The following is a 17,715-nucleotide window of genomic DNA, read 5'->3' as shown; positions in this document are numbered from 1 at the left end:
TGACCTTGGCCAGTCTCTCTCCTTCTGGAAGCTTCCATTCTCCATCTGAAAATAAATAATTCACCTCCAGTGGCCGCCCTCCTAGGAACAAGGGGTGATGGAGCAGGACCTGTGGAGTCCTGTGCCCCACGGGGGTCTTACTGCTAATTGGTTGTCCCTGCTCTCCTTCGAGGGGGGTCCCCCTTACTGAGGAAAGAGGTGTGAGTGTGTAGTTTTAAATGGTTACGCGTGCTACAAAACAGTTTTCCTTCTGACCCATAGAGAACCACTACTACTGACTTCATATTGATTCATATTGACTACAAGTGAGTGTGTGTGTGAGTGTGTGTGGGGGGTGTGAGTGTGTGTGAGTGTGTGTGTGTGTGTGTGAGTGTGCATGTGTGTATGTGTGTGGTGTGAGTGTGTGTGTAAGTTTTCATTTCCTTCTACACTCTTGGCCGCCTTTCCCTTGGCCGCCTTTGGGGCCCCTCCCTGAAGTGTGGCGAGGGCTGCCTCAGGGTGCTGAAGCCCCTCCCTGCTAGTTTCTGGCCCATTAAAATAGTCACGCTTTCAGCCACTCAGCAAACACTGCTGAGTGTGTCCTATGTGACCTGTGTGGTGCCGGGCACTGGGGACAGAGGCCTTGAACCAGAACAATGGAGGTGTCAGGGCCGTGAACTGAAGGGACTGTGTGGGGCAAGACGGGTCACAGGACTGCTGTTTCCTGGAGGAGGTGTCATGTCAGCTTGGACCCTAGGGATAAGAAGGAATTAGCGGGGTGAAGGGCGTGGGAAGTGCGTTCCTGGCCCCAAGGTTTAACAGGGAGGCCTCCTGGCTGTGGGAGCAGGGGCCAGGGCTTGGGGCCCTGTGGGCAGGGAAGGGACGTGGACTTTGCCCCAAGGCCGTGGGAAACCACTGGATGGATAACATGGTCAGATCTTTTCAAAGCCCACCCCGGCTCTGAGTGGGACACAGAGGGACGGCAGGGACAAGTGTGGGAGCCAGAGGACCCCCACAGTGGACTGCTGGGAATGAGCGTGGCCTGCGCCAGGGAAGGAGGGAGAGGGGGCAGAAGGTTCTGGGGCCTCCCAGGTCCCTGCCCTGGACGGAGGGGGAGGAGGCTCTGTGGGCGCGTTGGGGGGTTGAGGGGGAGCCAGTGGAGGGAAGGGGGAGCTCGGTCGCCCACCTGCTGCTGAACATCAAATGGGGACCTCCAGGAGGCGGGGGAACGAAGGGCCCTGTGTCCAGGAGAGGACCACAGGAGCCATGAGCGGGAGAAGAGCCCCGGCCCAGGAAGTTTCTTCATGGTGTCTCAGTGTCTCCCATGTCCCTTTCTTATCACCGTCCCTGTCCTAAACTTGGCTACCGAGCTTCTCAGTGTCACTGTCTGACTCTGTCTGGCTCATTAGGTCTGAAAGGGTGTCTGCCTCCATTCTTGGTGACCGCTGTTTGTCCCTCACGGCTGCTAGGGTGACCTTTTCCAACAGACCTCCCAAATGTCATGCCCTTCCATGCCCCTGCCTCTGTGCTTGATACCCACTGGCGAGTCCTGTGGCTTTCACGGTCCCCCAACACCCACCTTGAGGAACCCAGGAGCTGCATGTGAGTTCCCATGGCTCAGCCTCCCCAGGGCTGTGGGGAGACAGCGGGAGTCAGCCTCCTGCCCATGGTGACGGCCAAACAGAGGAGCAGCATGTATGAGCAGGAAGTAATAGCAAGCTCATGTCCCAGGCACCTGGCAAGGCTAAGTCCTTGTCCTTTAGTCTTTATGGCAATCTGAGAGGGGGTGCTGGTTTACAGATGAGCAGAGCAGGGATTGCCCAGGGCATGTTCTCTGTGGCCGGTTCCTCCTAGGCAGGTTCCCCACCTGGAGGTCACTCTAGCTGCTTCCCATAGCTGGGCAGGACTGAGTTGTAGAGGGAGGTGGCTGAGGTCCCCACCTGGTCCGTCAGCCCAGCCTGGCCACAGGAGCATTGTCCATGGAGAATGCCCTGCTCTCTTGTTTCCCACTGACTGGTTCCATTTTCTCCTTCTCTGAAACTTTGCAACCTCAGACCAACTGTGGAGGGCGGGTGAGTGTGACGCGGAGACCCCTGAGGCTCTTTGGGCTTGTTCACTTGGCCTGGCTGCTCCCTGGCCCCCCTCTGCCTCCTGCTCCCCGCCCCCTCTCCTCCTGCCTGGCCCTGCTACAGGGAGTCAGCACTGTGTGTCCCTGCTTCTGGCTGGGGCTGCTTGGATGAGGCTTGGTGGGAAAGGGGAGCCCTGGGTGGGGAGAAGGGTGTGTCTGGCCAGGGCTCCTGGTCTGGGGGTCAGAGCCAGGCCTGGAAATGGGCCAGGATTGCCTGGCACAGCCTCCCCTGGCCCAGGGTGGGCTTTACCCTGGCCTGAGATGCTGAGAGCCTTGCTTTCCTCGCATGGCTTCGTTGAGGCTGCTGGAGCATGGTGGCAGCTCTGGTGTCACTAAGGGGGTGGGGACAGGCGAGACTGTCACCTCGCCTGTAGGGACACATTTTTCTTCAGCTTCTCCAGGTCTTAAATGTCAATACATCCATCACCAATCACAGGCTGGGCCTGACCTTTCCAAGCTTTGGATTTGGGTGGGAGTAGGGAGGGTCATTCCCGAATGCTTCTCCCTGCTCTGATAGCAGGGGCCAGGCCCTGCTGTCCCTTGTGTGGCAGGGCCCATGCTCATAATGGGAAATCTTGCCCATGGATGGGCAATCCACGCACCCACAGAGGTGTCCTCGTAGAGAGAACTTCCAGAAGGCACCGGGCCCTGTGCCTATGCCACCTAACAGATGGAGGTGCTCTGTCCCCTGAGCACAGAGGCTCCCTCGGCCCTGGGGCAGTGCTGCAGAGAACAGGCCCCCAGCCACACATCTCAGCCCCTTCTGCTCCTTTTATGTATTTATTTTTCTTTTCAGTTCTGGAGATTGAACCCAGGTCTTGTGCTTGCAAATCAAGTGCTTTACCATGGAGCTACATCCTCAGTACTTTTTTAAAATTTTATTTTGAGATGGGGTCTCACTCAGTTGCTTACATGGCCTTAAACTTGCAATCCTCCTGTCTCAGCCTCCCAAGTAGCTGACATAGTGCCCAGATCCTTCAGCTCTTTTTGACTTATTTCCCTTTCCCACATCCACCCTATCTCCCCTCTGGACAAGGTCCAATTTATTAATTTCACTCTAAAAGTATGGTTGCAGGGTTTGGAGGTAAAGTTGGGAGCCAATATTTAAGGTGTACCTACTGTGTGCTGTATATATTAAAATATATCATCTCTCCAGGCACGGCATAATAATCCTAGCTGCTTGGGAGGCTGAAGAAGGAGGATCTTAATTTCAAGGCCAGCCTAGGCAACTTAGCAAGACCTTGTCTCAAAATAAAAAGGATGGTGATGCAGCTCAGTGGTGGAGTACTTCCTTTGCATGTACGAAGCCCTGGGTTCAGTCTCTAGGTTCACACACAAAAAAAACTCCTTTAATCTTCATAAAGTTGTCACATGTCATTTTGCTAGTCTAGAAGGCTAGACTGGACAGTCTTCAGGCCCACAGCTAGCCTGAAGGCCCTGTCCCTGCTCCTAAGGAGGCAGGACCCTACCCAGGTCTGTGGGGTTCTAGAGCCAGTGCTTTTCCTTCTGCGATGGGGCAGACAGAGCTGGGAGCTTTCTGGAGTCAGTCTAGAGTCCGACTTTGAGAGCTCACCCTGACTTGTTGCTCGCAGACGTACACGGGCTCCATCCTGGTGGCTGTGAACCCCTACCAGCTGCTCTCCATCTACTCTCCAGAGCACATCCGCCAGTACACCAACAAGAAGATTGGGGAGATGCCCCCCCACATCTTTGCCATCGCTGACAATTGCTACTTCAGCATGAAGCGCAACAGTCGTGACCAGTGCTGCATCATCAGGTGGGCAGCCTCCTCTCCGCAGTCGTAGGAAATGCCACAGAATGCCTCAGGAACCATTGCATATAGCGCAGAGGATCTCCTCCCTTTTCCCAGGTCTTACATCTCCATTAATGCTACCAAGCTCACGCTAGCTTTTAAAGCCAACCCTGCCCCCTACTGATGGCTCCTGTATGCTTAGTTGAAATCTCAGATTCCCTTTTTCTCTTGGGCAGAGAGTAAAAGGCCAAGGCTTTGACTGAGCAGCTAATGTGTGCTGTGCTTGTGGCAAGCACAGGTGGAGTTGGGAGTATGTGTCTGAATGCAGGGATGGACGGTTGCTGGTGGGCATGGCAGAGCCCTGGTCTCCTTTAGCCCTCCCCAGCCCTGGAGAGTCCAGCTGTCAGTCATAGCACAGACAGGGTTGCGGCGTGTCTCAGCCTGGGCTGAGGCCTGGCCCGCCTCCCCCTCCTCTGCAGCGGGGAGTCTGGCGCAGGGAAGACGGAGAGCACGAAGCTGATCCTGCAGTTCCTGGCAGCCATCAGTGGGCAGCACTCATGGATCGAGCAGCAGGTCCTGGAGGCCACCCCCATCTTGGAAGGTAAGACCAGGGCTTGGAGGGTGGGGTGGGGATGGGCCGGCCTTGCCCATGACCTCTACCCACCCGCAGCATTTGGGAACGCCAAGACCATCCGCAACGACAACTCGAGCCGCTTCGGGAAGTACATCGACATCCACTTCAACACTCGGGGCGCCATTGAGGGCGCCAAGATCGAGCAGTACCTGCTGGAGAAGTCGCGTGTCTGTCGCCAGGTGGGCCCTGGGGTGCGGGATCAGACTTGGTCCTTCCTTGGCACAGAACCCCAGCCTCAGTGGGCGGGCACACACCATCTGCCCATCTCTGACAGGTGCTCACCTCCCCGTACTGCTGCACTGTGGAAGCCCCAGCTCCCCGGTACAGCCACTTGCTAGGTCCCCTCTTGGACCTTCTGTTTCCTGATGGCCTCCTCCGGCCCCCTCACCTCTGCCCACGCTGCAGGCCCCAGATGAGAGGAACTACCACGTGTTCTACTGCATGCTGGCCGGCATGAGCCAGGAGCAGAAGAAGAAGCTGGGCCTGGGCCGGGCCACTGACTACAACTACCTGGCCATGGTGAGTCCCAGGCAGGCACCCTGGGGAGGGGACACTTGTCCTAGGAGGGGACACCTGTTAGAGTGAGGTGGGGGCAGATCCAGACCACACCCACACAGCCCCTAGCCCCAGGCCTGGTGGTAGGAACTTCCATGTGGACCTTCTCCTGTCCCCTGACCTGCCCCAGCCTATCTGGGCTTGTCTGTGCCATAGCCTGTCCCCCCCTGGACACAGGCCAGCTTGCTCTTACATCTCAATGAATCCTTACCACAGGCAGGCTCTTACACATAGACTCCAATGCAGGGACACATGGACATACGCACCCACGTGTCCACGCATTTGAAGAGGTCTGCATACGGTCCTGGCCATGCACATGAGCTATGTGTTGTCTTTGAGGACATGAGGACAGGGCCCTCTGCCAGGTGCCCCAGGATTGCAGGGAGCTGGCTGCTGAGGCCTCAGCCTTGAGAGCTTGCTGGTGACAGGGTCTGGTGCCAGCTTCTTGCTGCTGTCTGGACACCAAGGAGAAGTGGGCACTGGGGCCATCACTGCCACCCAGCATGGGGTGGGGGACCTGGGGGCCATGTACACATCCCTGGGGAGAGCCTGGCCAGGCCACAGGGATATGAGCGTGGCTCCAGCACCTGAGGTGTGTGCTGTGGAGTGACAGGCCTTCCAGGCACACTTGGACATACACAGCAAAGGGTAAACCCCACCTGCAGATCCCCTCCCTCTCCCACCTGGGAAGACATCAAGCCACTGACGGGTAGCATGGTAGGGCCTGGTGCTGTGAGTGCTGGGCAGGTGACAGGGGCAGGCCTGGAATCTGTGGCCTGGCTCCTCTCACTTGTGGGAAGTGTGTTCTCGTCAAGCCCAGGCAGGAAATTTCTAGACTTTCTAGACTTGGTGCTCACTTGGAGGGGTCAGGGCACGAGCCCTGGGCTGGTCTGGCAGAAGCGACCCTTCTGCTCAGGTGCTGCCTCCTGGGTCCCCGTGTCTTCCTGATGCCCTCCTGCTCTCCACTCTCCCCTTTGCCCCCCAGGGTAACTGCATAACCTGTGAGGGCCGGGTGGACAGCCAGGAGTACGCCAACATCCGTTCCGCCATGAAGGTGCTCATGTTCACTGACACGGAGAACTGGGAGATCTCCAAGCTCCTGGCTGCCATCCTGCACCTGGGCAACCTGCAATACGAGGGTGAGGCTGTGTGGTGCCCAGCCCTGTGCCACGGCATGGCACCTGGCTGCCCGTGGGCTATTGGTGGTATGGTTTCTGTGCCAGTGAGTACACTCTTTGGGATGTAGGTTTGGGAGATTTGGAGAGCTCTGCCGCCCTGACATCAGCCTTAGGTGTGGCAGCACTATGAGAAATTCCACCATGGTGGGATACAGGTGAAGTTATGTTAGGAGTTGACCATGGCCTTTTAAGACCCCTTCCCCACTTGGTTTCTTTTTTACGTTAAATGTCTTAGAGGGTTAATCTTTGAACTAGTTCATACTAAAGTATGAGTGACCAACTAGCCATTTTCTGAAAGGAAGAAGACCGGGGAAGGGAACAGGCTCACATATCTGACCCTCCCTGGGTATCATTACACCTGGAGAGGAGATGGTCCCCTGAGGCAGGCACTGACTCCCATTCTCCTCTTCCCCTGGTGTCCAGCATGGGTCCTGGGCAGAGTAGAAGCTCTGGGAAATTCACTCCATGAATGAGTGATCTCAGCATGAAGGCCGTCAGCATTTGTGAATCTTGAAAGATTAAGAGAAAGGGTGAATCAGGGAGAGGGAAGAGCATGTGCAAAGGTCTTGAGGCTGATGCTCCAGAAGCGTGGGGTGGAGGTTGAGAGGTGCAGCTGCTGTCTGCTGCTTAGATGCCAGGTGCTAGCATGCAAGGTGCCTACCCTCATGGTGCCCACAGGCTCTTGGTAAGAACACTCATCAAACATACATTGACCCAGAGAAGCACTTAGTCATGGTACTGATGCCCTCTGGGGACAGGGCAGGTGCCTGAGGGTAGTCGTGGCAGCCTAGTCCTCCTAGGACTGTCCTCTTGTCCCCTCTGCCAATCCTTCCTGCCTGACACTGCTTCCTTTGCTGCCCCTAGCCCGCACATTTGAAAACCTGGACGCCTGTGAGGTCCTCTTCTCCCCGTCGCTGACCACAGCTGCTTCACTGCTCGAGGTCAGTGCTGGCCTCGTAGCCACTCCTGCTCCTGTCCCTCTGAAGACAGTGTTGACTTGGAGCTTGGCGGCTGGGATGTGGGAACCAGGTTGTTGGAGCCCCTGGTAGGGAGGGTTATTTAGGCTCAACACTGAGAACCAGATGTGTTCAGGGATTGGGTCCCAGGGAGCAGAACCAGAGCCTGGAGCCTTGCTGGCCCATTGCAGCCTAGTGCCCTGGACACTGTGGGGGCCAGGAGGCCTGAGCTGGGGGCTCTGTGATGCTCTGGGCCGTGTGAGCCTGTATGTCCTTGCATCCTGGGCTCTCAGTCTGCATTTCTGGGTCAAGGGCCCTAGTGCATCAGTGCCATCTGTTATGCTCAGCAGGCACTTATCACCTGGGCTGGGAAACTGGGATAAATAAAGCCAGAGCTGGATCTGGTCCTAAAAGGGACAGGTAACATGCTGGTGGGGTTGAGAGGGACTGTCAGGGAGAGAAAGTCCTTCCAGGCAGCATCTGGGTGGTTTTGATGGTGGGAAGCATTTGGCTGAGGCCATGGGAAAGGGCATTCCTAGTGGAGGGAACATTCTGGAACAGGCCGGGTGGGAAGGGGGAGGGGAGTCCAGCTGTGGGTGGGGGAGAGACGGGTGGCAGGTGAGCACCTGCGTGTCTGCACCAGGTGAACCCTCCAAACCTAATGGGCTGCCTGACAAGCCGCACCCTCATCACCCGTGGGGAGACCGTGTCCACCCCGCTCAGCATGGAGCAGGCGCTGGATGTGCGAGACGCCTTTGTCAAGGTGGGCCCTTTGTGGAGGCTGGGTTATTGGTGGGCAGGACGGGGGAGTCCTCATAGCTGGCCTCGATCCCCACCTGCCCTGGGCTGGAGACCAGGCTGGCACCACCCGCCTCCCTCTGAGCCCCACATGTCCATATATCCCATCAGAAGTGGCTACTGTGCTCCTGGGGCCTTCCCAGCTCCCCCCTCAGGCCCTAGACCCTTAGCCTGCTTTGGTCAGCTTTCCCATCCAGGGGACACCTTCTTTGGTCTTTGCAGAAGACACGGACCCACCTGACCTGCCCCGAGTCCTCCCTATTCCTATTCACATTCTTGCCACTCACCAAGTCCCCCAGGCTCTGGGGAGACAGATGGATGGAGAGGTGGGCGCCCCAGGACTCCTTTCCAGCCTGCTGGGCTGGGGAAGGCTCTCAGGCTGCTGTCTGAACAGAGCGCAGTGGGAATTGTTCCAGCAGGAGGGAGTGAGGGAACAGTGTGAGGAGGGGCCTGGGGCTTTCAAACAGCATGTCATTCCACAGCCAGGGTGGGGCAAGGCCACATAGGTCCAGAAGCCTGCTGTCCCCAGAGGGGAGGTGCGACTGGTGTGGCCACCTTTCAGGGCATCTATGGACGGCTCTTTGTGTGGATTGTGGACAAGATCAATGTGGCGATTTACAAGCCACCCTCCCAGGAAGTGAAGAACTCCCGCCGGTCCATCGGCCTCCTCGACATCTTTGGGTTTGAGAACTTTACTGTGAACAGGTATCTTGAGGGACTCTGCTGAGGGAGGAGGGGTAACATGGTATATGAGAACTATCCCGTTGCTCCCGTGAAACCACATGGATGAGGCTCCAGGCTCTTGGAAATTTTGACTTTGGTCATGTGGAGGTCTTTCTTCCCTCCCTTTCCTCCCCAGGGTCAGCTGAGGCCAGCCCAGGTGGTAGGGGAAAGCCCTTACATGGTCCTGGACACGGGAGGTAGCCTCTGGTCCCCAGGCCCCATAGCCACTGCTGACCACCCAGTGTCCAAGCTGCAGGGTGCCTTGAAACAGGTGAAGCTGAACCAAGCTTGAGAGCCAGGGTCTCAGCCACCCTTGGGGACCTGTACCTCTTGAGGGCCATGAAAGGGACTGATGGTGGCACAAGTGGGACTGGGGACAGCCAGCTCTGGCCCACTGCCTAGCTGTGTGGCCCTGGCTGTGTCAGCACTCGAGGCTCTGCTTGCCAACTTGTCAGCCCCCTCGCACCTCTCGATGACACTTTATGGTCCACCTCCCCAGCATCTTGGCTCCCCACTCTTGGGTGCTCTGACAGGCCTCTCCATGGACCTGATCTGAAGTCTCACCTGTCATTTGACCTTGGGCAAGTCCTTTGCCCTTGCTGGGCCTCAGCATCCTCCACTGCAGGTGGAGGGGTGGCCTTGACAATCCAGCCTCGCCTTGGAGGCCCCAGAGGCCCTGACAGGAGCAACCTGCTACAGATCGAGGCAGAGCAGCCGCTGGGTGGCAGATCGGGGGCCTGAACGACACCCCCTCACAGTCCCCGGTGTCCCCGCAGCTTCGAGCAGCTGTGCATCAACTTTGCCAATGAGCACCTGCAGCAGTTCTTCGTGCGGCACGTGTTCAAGCTGGAGCAGGAGGAGTATGACCTGGAGAGCATCGACTGGCTGCACATCGAGTTCACCGACAACCAGGACGCCCTGGACATGATCGCCAACAAGCCCATGAACATCATCTCCCTCATCGATGAAGAGAGCAAGTTCCCCAAGGTGGGCCACAGCCCACGGGGTCCCAGAGAGCGGGCAGGTCCCTTCCCCACTCTGAGCCTCAGCTTTCCTCATCTGTAACATGGGACTCATGACACTTGCCTCTCAGGGTGGCTCTGGGTCAACTCCAGTAGAGTCACCTGACGTGTGGGAATCGCCCACTGTCCCCTGGGTCCCCAGCCAGACAACAAAAATCCAAGCACACAGTTGGTGCAGGATAGATTTTCAAGACACAGACTATGTCTTGGAGTCAGGGAGGAGAAGGGAGATAGCTCTCAGGATTTTAATCCCAGGAAGAGATGTTCTGGAATGTTCTTTTAAGATTGTAGGGTTCCAAAGCACCTACTTCACAGACGGGAGGCAAAGGTCCTCGAGCTCCTGAGTCGGGTTTAAAGACACAAGGGGCCATGCATCCACGGGCTTAGAGGGAGCGGGGGCCTGGGGAGGGGGTGGCTCTCAGCGGTCCTTCTGTCCCTGCAGGGTACGGACACCACCATGCTGTACAAGCTGAACTCACAGCACAAGCTCAACACCAACTACGTGCCCCCCAAGAACAACCACGAGACCCAGTTTGGCATCAATCACTTTGCAGGCATAGTCTACTACGAAACCCAAGGTGCGGGCAGGCTCTAGGGTGTCTGCGTCTGCCTGTGTCCCCAAATCCTACCCAGGAGAGAGGCCTTAGGGTCCTGGGATACAGAGAGGGAGGGAGGAGACCTTAGAAAAAGTGGGGCTCAGTGCTCTTTGTTTGTTTTTCCAGAGTTTTCTTTTTTAATATATTTTAAAATTGCAGTAAAGTATATATAATATAAAATTTACCAATTCAGTGGATTAGGCACATTTACAATATTGGGCCACCCTTACCACCATCCACTTTCTGGACCTTTCTGTCACCTACACAGAGCTTTGCCCCTATTATCAACAGCTCCATCCTTCCCCCACCCCACCCCTCATCATCTCCCTCTACTTTCTGTGTCCATGAATTTGACCATTCTGAGCACCTAAGTGGACTCTCTCACAGTATTTATCCTTTTTTTTTTTTTTTTTTGGTACTGAGGTTTGAGCCCAGGGGTGCTCTATCACTGAACTACATCCCCAAACATCCTTATTTATTTTATTTTTCTATTTTGAGACAGGGTCTCACTAAGTTGCTGAGGCTGGTGTCAAACTTGCGATCCTCCTGCCTCAGCCTCCCAAGTCGCTGGGATTACAGGCATGTACCAATGCACCCAGCAATATTTTTCTTTTTGCATCTGGCTCATTTCACTTAGCGCAGTGGGTTCATCCATGTGGCAACATGCATAGATTTTCTTCATTTTTATGGTGGATAATATTCCAGGGAATGGCTCCACCACATTTTGCTGATGTGTTCCTCTGTTAATGAACACTTGTGTGCATAATGCTGCTATGAACATTGGTGAACGAGGGTCCGAGTCCCTGCTTTCAATTCTTTGGGGAAGGCTCTATGTTCTTTTGTGTATGAGGAGACAGGCTCAGAAGGCTGGTTGACTGTCCTGACATGTCATGGCACAGCCTATTAGTCTCAAAACCAGGCCTAGAAACAGCCCCTTACCCACTAGTCTCTCCAGCGACAAGACCCAGTGTGAGCATTGAAAGGGATGCACACACATGGTCTTTCCTCCTGAGGATGCTCAGCTAACACAGGCTCTTCCCATGCGGAATTTTCACAGAAACTGGTCGAAAGACTATGGCCTGCTAGTGTCCCGCCTCTTCCATCCTGGTATAAAGTGCTGACCGCACACTGGCGTCTGTTGTAGGTGTATCTACACTGAGTTCCTGCCAATCAGCTCCAAAGATCCCACCCATGGTCAAAGGTCAAGGGCATTCAAAACAAGCTCGGAGGCATTGGGTCACACTGCCTCACTGAATTGATCCAGAAGTCTTAATGCCTCAGTGGGCCGCACCACAGTGACAGGCTTTACCACTTTCATCTAACAGTTGAGGACACTGGGGCCCCAGAAAGGGGACACCCCTAAAGTCACACAGTGAAGCTGTCCTAGAGCCTTATCACTCCATCCCAGCACAAGTGCCTCCTTCCATTACTGTGTGCCTCCTGCGACTCACCCATCCCCAGACGCCAGGTGGGCAGCCCAACACTGGGCCTCTGTGCCATCTGCCATCTGGGTATACCTCCTGTTTCTCGGGGGCATTGTCCTCTCCTGCCAGGTATCCCCAGCCTGTGGGCCTCCCATCCCTAGCAGAGATCCCCATTAACCATTTCCTAACTCCTCAGTACTGGAATGGCTCTCGCCTCTGGGGTCTTTCTGGTGCAGGGCCCTGCCCGGGTTGGCACCAGGAGTCCTGGGTTTGAGTGTTAACTCTGCCATAGCAGGCTGTGTGGTGTTAGATTACTCTCTTAGCCTCTCTGAGCATCAGTTTCTCCATTGTTGGACGGGGAAGATGACCCATATATGTAGGGGGCTGTGAGGACACTTTGTAAAGCATATGTACCGTTCAACCATGAGGCAGTTTTCATTGGTTCCTATACTGTTAGCTTGTACTGGGTGGGTGTGTCTTCTCTCCAGGGCGTTGAAACCTTGGTTCAAAAGACTCATGGTGGCCTAGGAAGGTTCAGTCAGGCAGGTGATGCAGTCCTCCCCCAGAGACCAAGACCTCCGGTCCTTCTTGGACAGGCCGAGAGGGGGCCAGTGTGGGTGGGGGGACAGTCCCTCACTTTCTCTGATCTTGGACAAGATGCTGTCAACTGTAGGTCTCAGTGTCCCCCGCTGTGAAATGGGCCTGGGTAAACTAGGTGTATCTTGAGGGTCCTCGTGGCTCAGTCACTGCTGGTCTTGGGGAGGCATGCGTCTGGTTTTCAGGGACTGCCACAGCTGGTGAGGCCTGACTGCTCTTTCCCACTGCCAGGCTTCCTGGAAAAGAACCGGGACACCTTGCATGGGGACATCATCCAGCTAGTCCACTCTTCACGGAACAAGTTCATCAAGCAGATCTTCCAGGCTGACGTTGCCATGGTAAGGCCAGCGGGTTTTCCACTGGGCAGTGCGGGCCCCCGGAAGCCAGGCCTGGGTCTAGGCCCAACCCTTGTCCATCAGAGGAGCTCCTAGGGCCACAGAGCAAGGACAGGGCTTTGCTGAGGTTCCAGAAGGGACCTGCAGAGGTCTTTAAGATGCTCCCGTCTGGTCCTTTTGTGGTGATTGGGGGTGTGGCTGGGGTACGAGGCCCAGAGAAGGGCCACATGAGAGGTCACGGAGCAGAACCTGGATTTCCCAAGGGGGCGCCCCCCCAACCTCCAGCAGGTAATGGGAATGAGGGGAGCAGGTCCCACCTCAGGAGATGGGATGGGTGTGGCATGCAGTGACACTCAGACCCTGCACAGGAGATAGGAAGACTGCCCACCCCTCTCCTGAGTCCCCAGGCTGGCTGACTAGGTGGCCGGTCTCCTGTTTGCCCTGTTATTCCACATTTCTCTCCTTTCCTGGAGGATGCATGGAAGGGCTCCCGGGGAGGGTAGAGTCCCCTCCCCCTCAGCACCTGTGCAGGTGACCGAGCTGCTTCGGGACACCAGCCGTACAGAGAGGCCAGGACCCCAGGCCTGTGCCCGAGGGCCTCCCTCTGTCCACGGTGCATTGGGTCCTCTGTCTGCTGACCTGGCCTGGCCCCTGCGTCCACTCACCTGCCCTGTGGTTCCCCTTGTAGTTTCTCTGTGGGTACTCCTCCGGCTCTCTCCGCCAGGCAGCGGCTTCCACCAAGGTAAAGCCTCAGCCGGGGGCAGGATGGCAGGAGAGGCCTCGGCCCCGTGGGGCAGAGGCGTGGGGAAAGAGTGGGGCTTTTCCCCCTTTTGTGGAGTGTGTTTTCTGTGGAGTGGTTTTGGAGTGGTTTGGTTTGGGTTTCGAGTTGTGTGTGCTGTAGCTGTCTCGGTTTTGTAAAGGAGGAAACCGAGTCCAGGAAGAGGGGCAGGCCTTGTGCAGGGGGCACCAGGAGCTAAGGCAGAGCCAGGACTCCAGCCCCCACCTCCTGCCCCCGCCCCTCAGCTGCTCCTCCACCAGGCCCTGGTGGCTCTTCAGGGCCTCTGACGATCTCAGACGCAGGGGACGCAGGTGGTCTTCTCTGCATTTTGCAGATGAGAGGCTGAGGTCAGAGAGAGAGGGATGTGACATCAGGGGCCACCACTGCCTGTGTGTCCTTTCTGCCACCTTCAGGCTGTGGCTCCCGAGGTGCTTCAGATCCCAAAGGTGCCAGGTGTCCCTTAGCACAGTGTGGCACTGCCTCCCCTTTGCCTCCCTTTTCTCAATTCAGTTTCCTCTCTGCCCAACACTGACACCCCCCACATGTGGCCTAATGCCGGGCCCCTCCTTCCCCAGCTACCAGAGCCTCACAGAGCGCAGGAACAATCTAGAAGCCCTCCAACAGCAGGTCAGGGAACCTAGCATGTCAGGGGCAGGGAACTTGTCTGTATGGTGGCCCCTCTCCTCTGTCCCCCCAATCACACACATATGTGCATACATACAGACACACACACACACACACACACACACACACACACACACGACACACACACACACACACACACAGATCCAGGCAAATGAGGTGCAGGCAGCAGTAACCTCAGGGAGAGGGCTCCTAGGTGCTTGAGGCTCCAGCACCCAGGCCCCCACCCATCTGACCTACCGCTCAGGTGTTGTAGGTGAGGCAGGTGTGGCTCGGGGTCCTCCGAGCTCTTCTCTTTCCTGTTCCCAAATGCTTTGCTCTGCCGCCGTCTGTCCCCTGGTCTCTGCACACCTGTTGAACCCTGTCTTCTCCTCCCGCCTTCTTCTCTCTGTCCTCTCTTTCCAACCTTCTGGAGGTGCCGGAGCCTCTATATGTCCTTACCGTTCGGAGGCTCCCTCCCTGAGGTGAGCAGCTATTTGCTGAGGACTCCCCTGACCTCCCTCCATTCCTGAGGGGCCTTCAGAAGCTGAGGTTACGGTACAGCAGTGACACAGTGGGCCTCGGTCACATCTCCTGGGCACTCGTCTGGGCCAGGCTGTGAGCTAAGCTAGCTCCTGTCAGGAGCACTTACATCACCACCTCTTGCAACCCGGCCACTGCTGTCACTCAACTTTACAGGTAAAGAAGTGGGGCCTGGGGAGGCCAGGGCACTTGCTCCAGGTCACACAGCTCGTGACACGCAGCGATTAGAACTCAGCTCTGTCTCTGTGCAGTGCAGGGATGTATCCAAGGCCACACACAAGTGAGGGCTGAAGTGTGGTTTTCCGAGTCCCTGCTGTTCATCGCGTTGTGTGTCACAACTGGGACAGAAACCGCTTCCTAAGGGCTGGAACCACGATCTCTCTCTTAAAGGGGAAGGAAGGGCTTGGTGGATTGTGAAACATTAGGTCACAGCCGGCCAAGTGGCAGTGTGGCAGCTACAAGGCTCTCCTCAGGAGGGAGCCCACAGCACCCCCTTCAGTGATCTGCAGGCCCACTCCCCAGGTTGTCATCCTCTGACTCTCCTCTGCTGACCCACCCAGTCCTGGTTGGTGTAGGGACAGTCATGCCCTGAGGGCAGTGCCCCAGGGCAAAGTACACCCTGATTAACATCAACGCAGCCTGCAGGGGGCCCTCCACCTGAGGCTCGCCTGTCCCCCTTGGCTGGCTTCTGTGGAGCCATTTGATATGGACCTCCTGACTTTTCAGTCATCCTCACCATCTGAAGATTATCCCAGAAAACAACAACTCCCAGGATTTCCCTCAAGGAAATCGAACCCCACCAGAAACCCAGATGCCTAAGATGGGAGAGCAGGCCCCAGAGCCTCAGGCTCCCGTTCAGTCCATGAATATTTACCGAGTGCCCCCATGTGCCCGACACTGTCTCAGGTCCTGGACACACAGTAGTGAACAAAATAGAAAAAAAAAAACAATTCTCTGTCCTCCTGGGACTTGTGTTCTAGGAGAAGCAGGAAATCGTTAATAAGACAATGAATAAGGACAGAGTGCCAAGTTAGTGTAAGTGGTGTGGGGAGGACCCAGGAGGGAGGGAGGAAGGAGGTGGTGGGTGCTGTGGCTATGCACAGAAGTCCAGGAGGGCCTCACTGTGAGGCTGGTAGGGAGGCCAGGAGGCCAGCTCATGCTCTAGAGGGAGGGCTTTGCTTGGAGGGGGGCAGCCTGTGCAAAGGCCCAGAGGTGCTGCCTGAGGCTTGCTTGGCAGGGTCCAGAGTCTGGGGTGACTGCAAGAGGGTGAACAAGTGGAGTAGCCTAGAGAAACAGATCCACTGGGCAATGTGGGTTCTTACAAGGACTTGGTCCTTCCTACAGCACTCTGTTCACTATTGGGAGACCCTGGAGGTTTTGGGTCAGGGAGACATGTGACTGGACTGTTTTAACAGGCTCCCTGGCTGCTGTGTGGAAGGAGAGGAGGGGTGTAGAGTGTGGGTGACAGGGCAAGGAGACCGGTTAGGAGTTAACACAATAATGGGAGAAAGTGAAGCTGGGGCCTGGACCAGGCTGATAGCAGAGAAAGTGGTGGGAAGGGGTGAGCTTCTGGAGAAATATATGTGTGGTTTTTGGTAGTGGAGACTGAGCATCCTGCTGCTGAGCTACACCCCCAGTCCTTTTTTAAAAAATATTTATTTTTTAGTTACATGTGGACACAACGTCTTTATTTTACTTTATGTGGTGCTGAGGATTGAACCCAGTGCCTCACACAGGCTAGGTGAACGTTCCACCTCCGAGCCACAGCCCTAGCCCATCCCCAGTCCTTTTTATTCATTTATTTATTTTTTGAGGCAGGGTTTCACTAAGTTGCTGAGGGTCTTGCTAAGTTGCTCAGGCTGGCCTCGAACTTGCAATCCTCCTGCCTCAGCCTCCCTAGTCGCTGGGATTACAGTCATACACCATCACACATGGCTCTGGAGACACTTTGAAAGTGGAGCCAGTGAGATCTGCTGATATAGTGGATGTGAGGGGAGAGGTGTTGAGGATAGTTCCTAGCGTTTGGGCCTGAGGGATGGTGGGCAGTTTCTGTGAGCCCATGGATGACACTAGAAACTAGTTCGATAACACTTCAGTTGAGGAAAGTGCTGATTGTTACATGTGCCAAGCCCAGCAGTAAATAAGGTGGGCCCTACTTGCCCTCACAGGGCTCACAGCTGGCGGGGTAGACAGAGAAGAGTAGCTCCAGTAACGGTCAAAATCAAAGGAGGGTGTGTGCGGCGCTTGTGTGGATGTCCCGGGTATATCTGGGAGTGGTTGTAGGTGCTCTCTGTGCGGGTGCAAGGCAGTCAGGGGCTCTGCTGTAGGCTCGGTTCAGGCTGACCTGGACAGCTCCCTGTCTAAGAGGGAGGCCACCCAGTGCTGTGGCTGGATTGGGTCCCTTGGCAACTCTGGAGCCACAGATCTGTGTTGCGTCTCATGGCTAAGCACTCAGGGTCACTCCAGGTGAACTGGGCTGCACAAAATAACCACCACAAACAGAGAAATGCCTTTTTCTTTGGGTCCTGTGACCCCAAAGCAGCTCTGACCTTAGGGATCCTTGGAAAGAGAGAGAGGAGCACGTGCTGAACTCTTTTATGGGACAGAAGCCATTCAAATGAGGCAAGGAGTAAGATTACAAGGGAACAGGGGAGCATAGCTCAACCCCTCTGGGTGCGGCCTATTCCTAGGGCCACTCCCAGGACACACCTTATTATCCCATCGAGGGAAAAGACCGAGTCACAAGTCACAGCACTACTGTGCCAGACTGCAGTGATCTTTCAGATCCCTGGGGTGCATCAGGACTTAAAGGTGTGTGGCTCTAGAGTGGCCCCCACAGACCTGACCATCATTCCACTCCCAGTTTCCCTGGGCAGACTCCTAGACTGCATGCCCAATAAAACCAAGATGGGAAGCACTGCAGATTTCAGAATTGCAAGCAATTGCTGTTTCTTGGTAGGTTTCATTACAGCCTGGTGGCATATTGTCTAAATTTAGTATGGATTAGGCACCTCTGCCCTCCAAATACCTCACACATCTACACCTGCACCCTGATTTTTGGCACAGGACATGACATTATAACTATACAAATACAA

The 17,715-nt window shown here is 55.8% G+C and overlaps 1 protein-coding gene across 12 annotated transcripts in view; it reads left to right on the top strand.

Annotated features, from left to right (window-relative positions):
- Myo7a (myosin VIIA) overlaps nucleotides 1-17,715 on the top strand; it is a 79,215-nt gene that overhangs the window by 20,579 nt on the left and 40,921 nt on the right. For 8 of the 12 annotated variants that reach the window (XR_007342251.1, XM_048788006.1, XM_048788012.1 and 5 more), the window contains 12 exons: nucleotides 3,700-3,884; nucleotides 4,340-4,461; nucleotides 4,531-4,673; nucleotides 4,900-5,013; nucleotides 6,035-6,188; nucleotides 7,092-7,168; nucleotides 7,827-7,946; nucleotides 8,544-8,686; nucleotides 9,481-9,691; nucleotides 10,169-10,304; nucleotides 12,575-12,681; nucleotides 13,367-13,420. Coding sequence is in view for 11 of the 12 variants with exons in the window: in XM_048788006.1 (XP_048643963.1) it covers nucleotides 3,700-3,884; nucleotides 4,340-4,461; nucleotides 4,531-4,673; nucleotides 4,900-5,013; nucleotides 6,035-6,188; nucleotides 7,092-7,168; nucleotides 7,827-7,946; nucleotides 8,544-8,686; nucleotides 9,481-9,691; nucleotides 10,169-10,304; nucleotides 12,575-12,681; nucleotides 13,367-13,420 (1,566 nt within the window). In the remaining variant the exon portion in view is untranslated. The remainder of the gene's footprint in view (nucleotides 1-3,699; nucleotides 3,885-4,339; nucleotides 4,462-4,530; nucleotides 4,674-4,899; nucleotides 5,014-6,034; nucleotides 6,189-7,091; nucleotides 7,169-7,826; nucleotides 7,947-8,543; nucleotides 8,687-9,480; nucleotides 9,692-10,168; nucleotides 10,305-12,574; nucleotides 12,682-13,366; nucleotides 13,421-17,715) is intronic. The other 4 variants (XM_048788009.1, XM_048788010.1, XM_015477378.2 and 1 more) reach the window with 1 other exon arrangement.

This window comes from Marmota marmota, unplaced genomic scaffold (genome assembly GCF_001458135.2).
Source record: "Marmota marmota marmota unplaced genomic scaffold, marMar, whole genome shotgun sequence".
NCBI classification, from domain to species: Eukaryota; Metazoa; Chordata; class Mammalia; order Rodentia; family Sciuridae; genus Marmota; species Marmota marmota.
The sequence above is the reverse complement of the archived record's forward strand: the minus strand, read 5'-3'. Positions and strand labels throughout refer to the sequence as shown.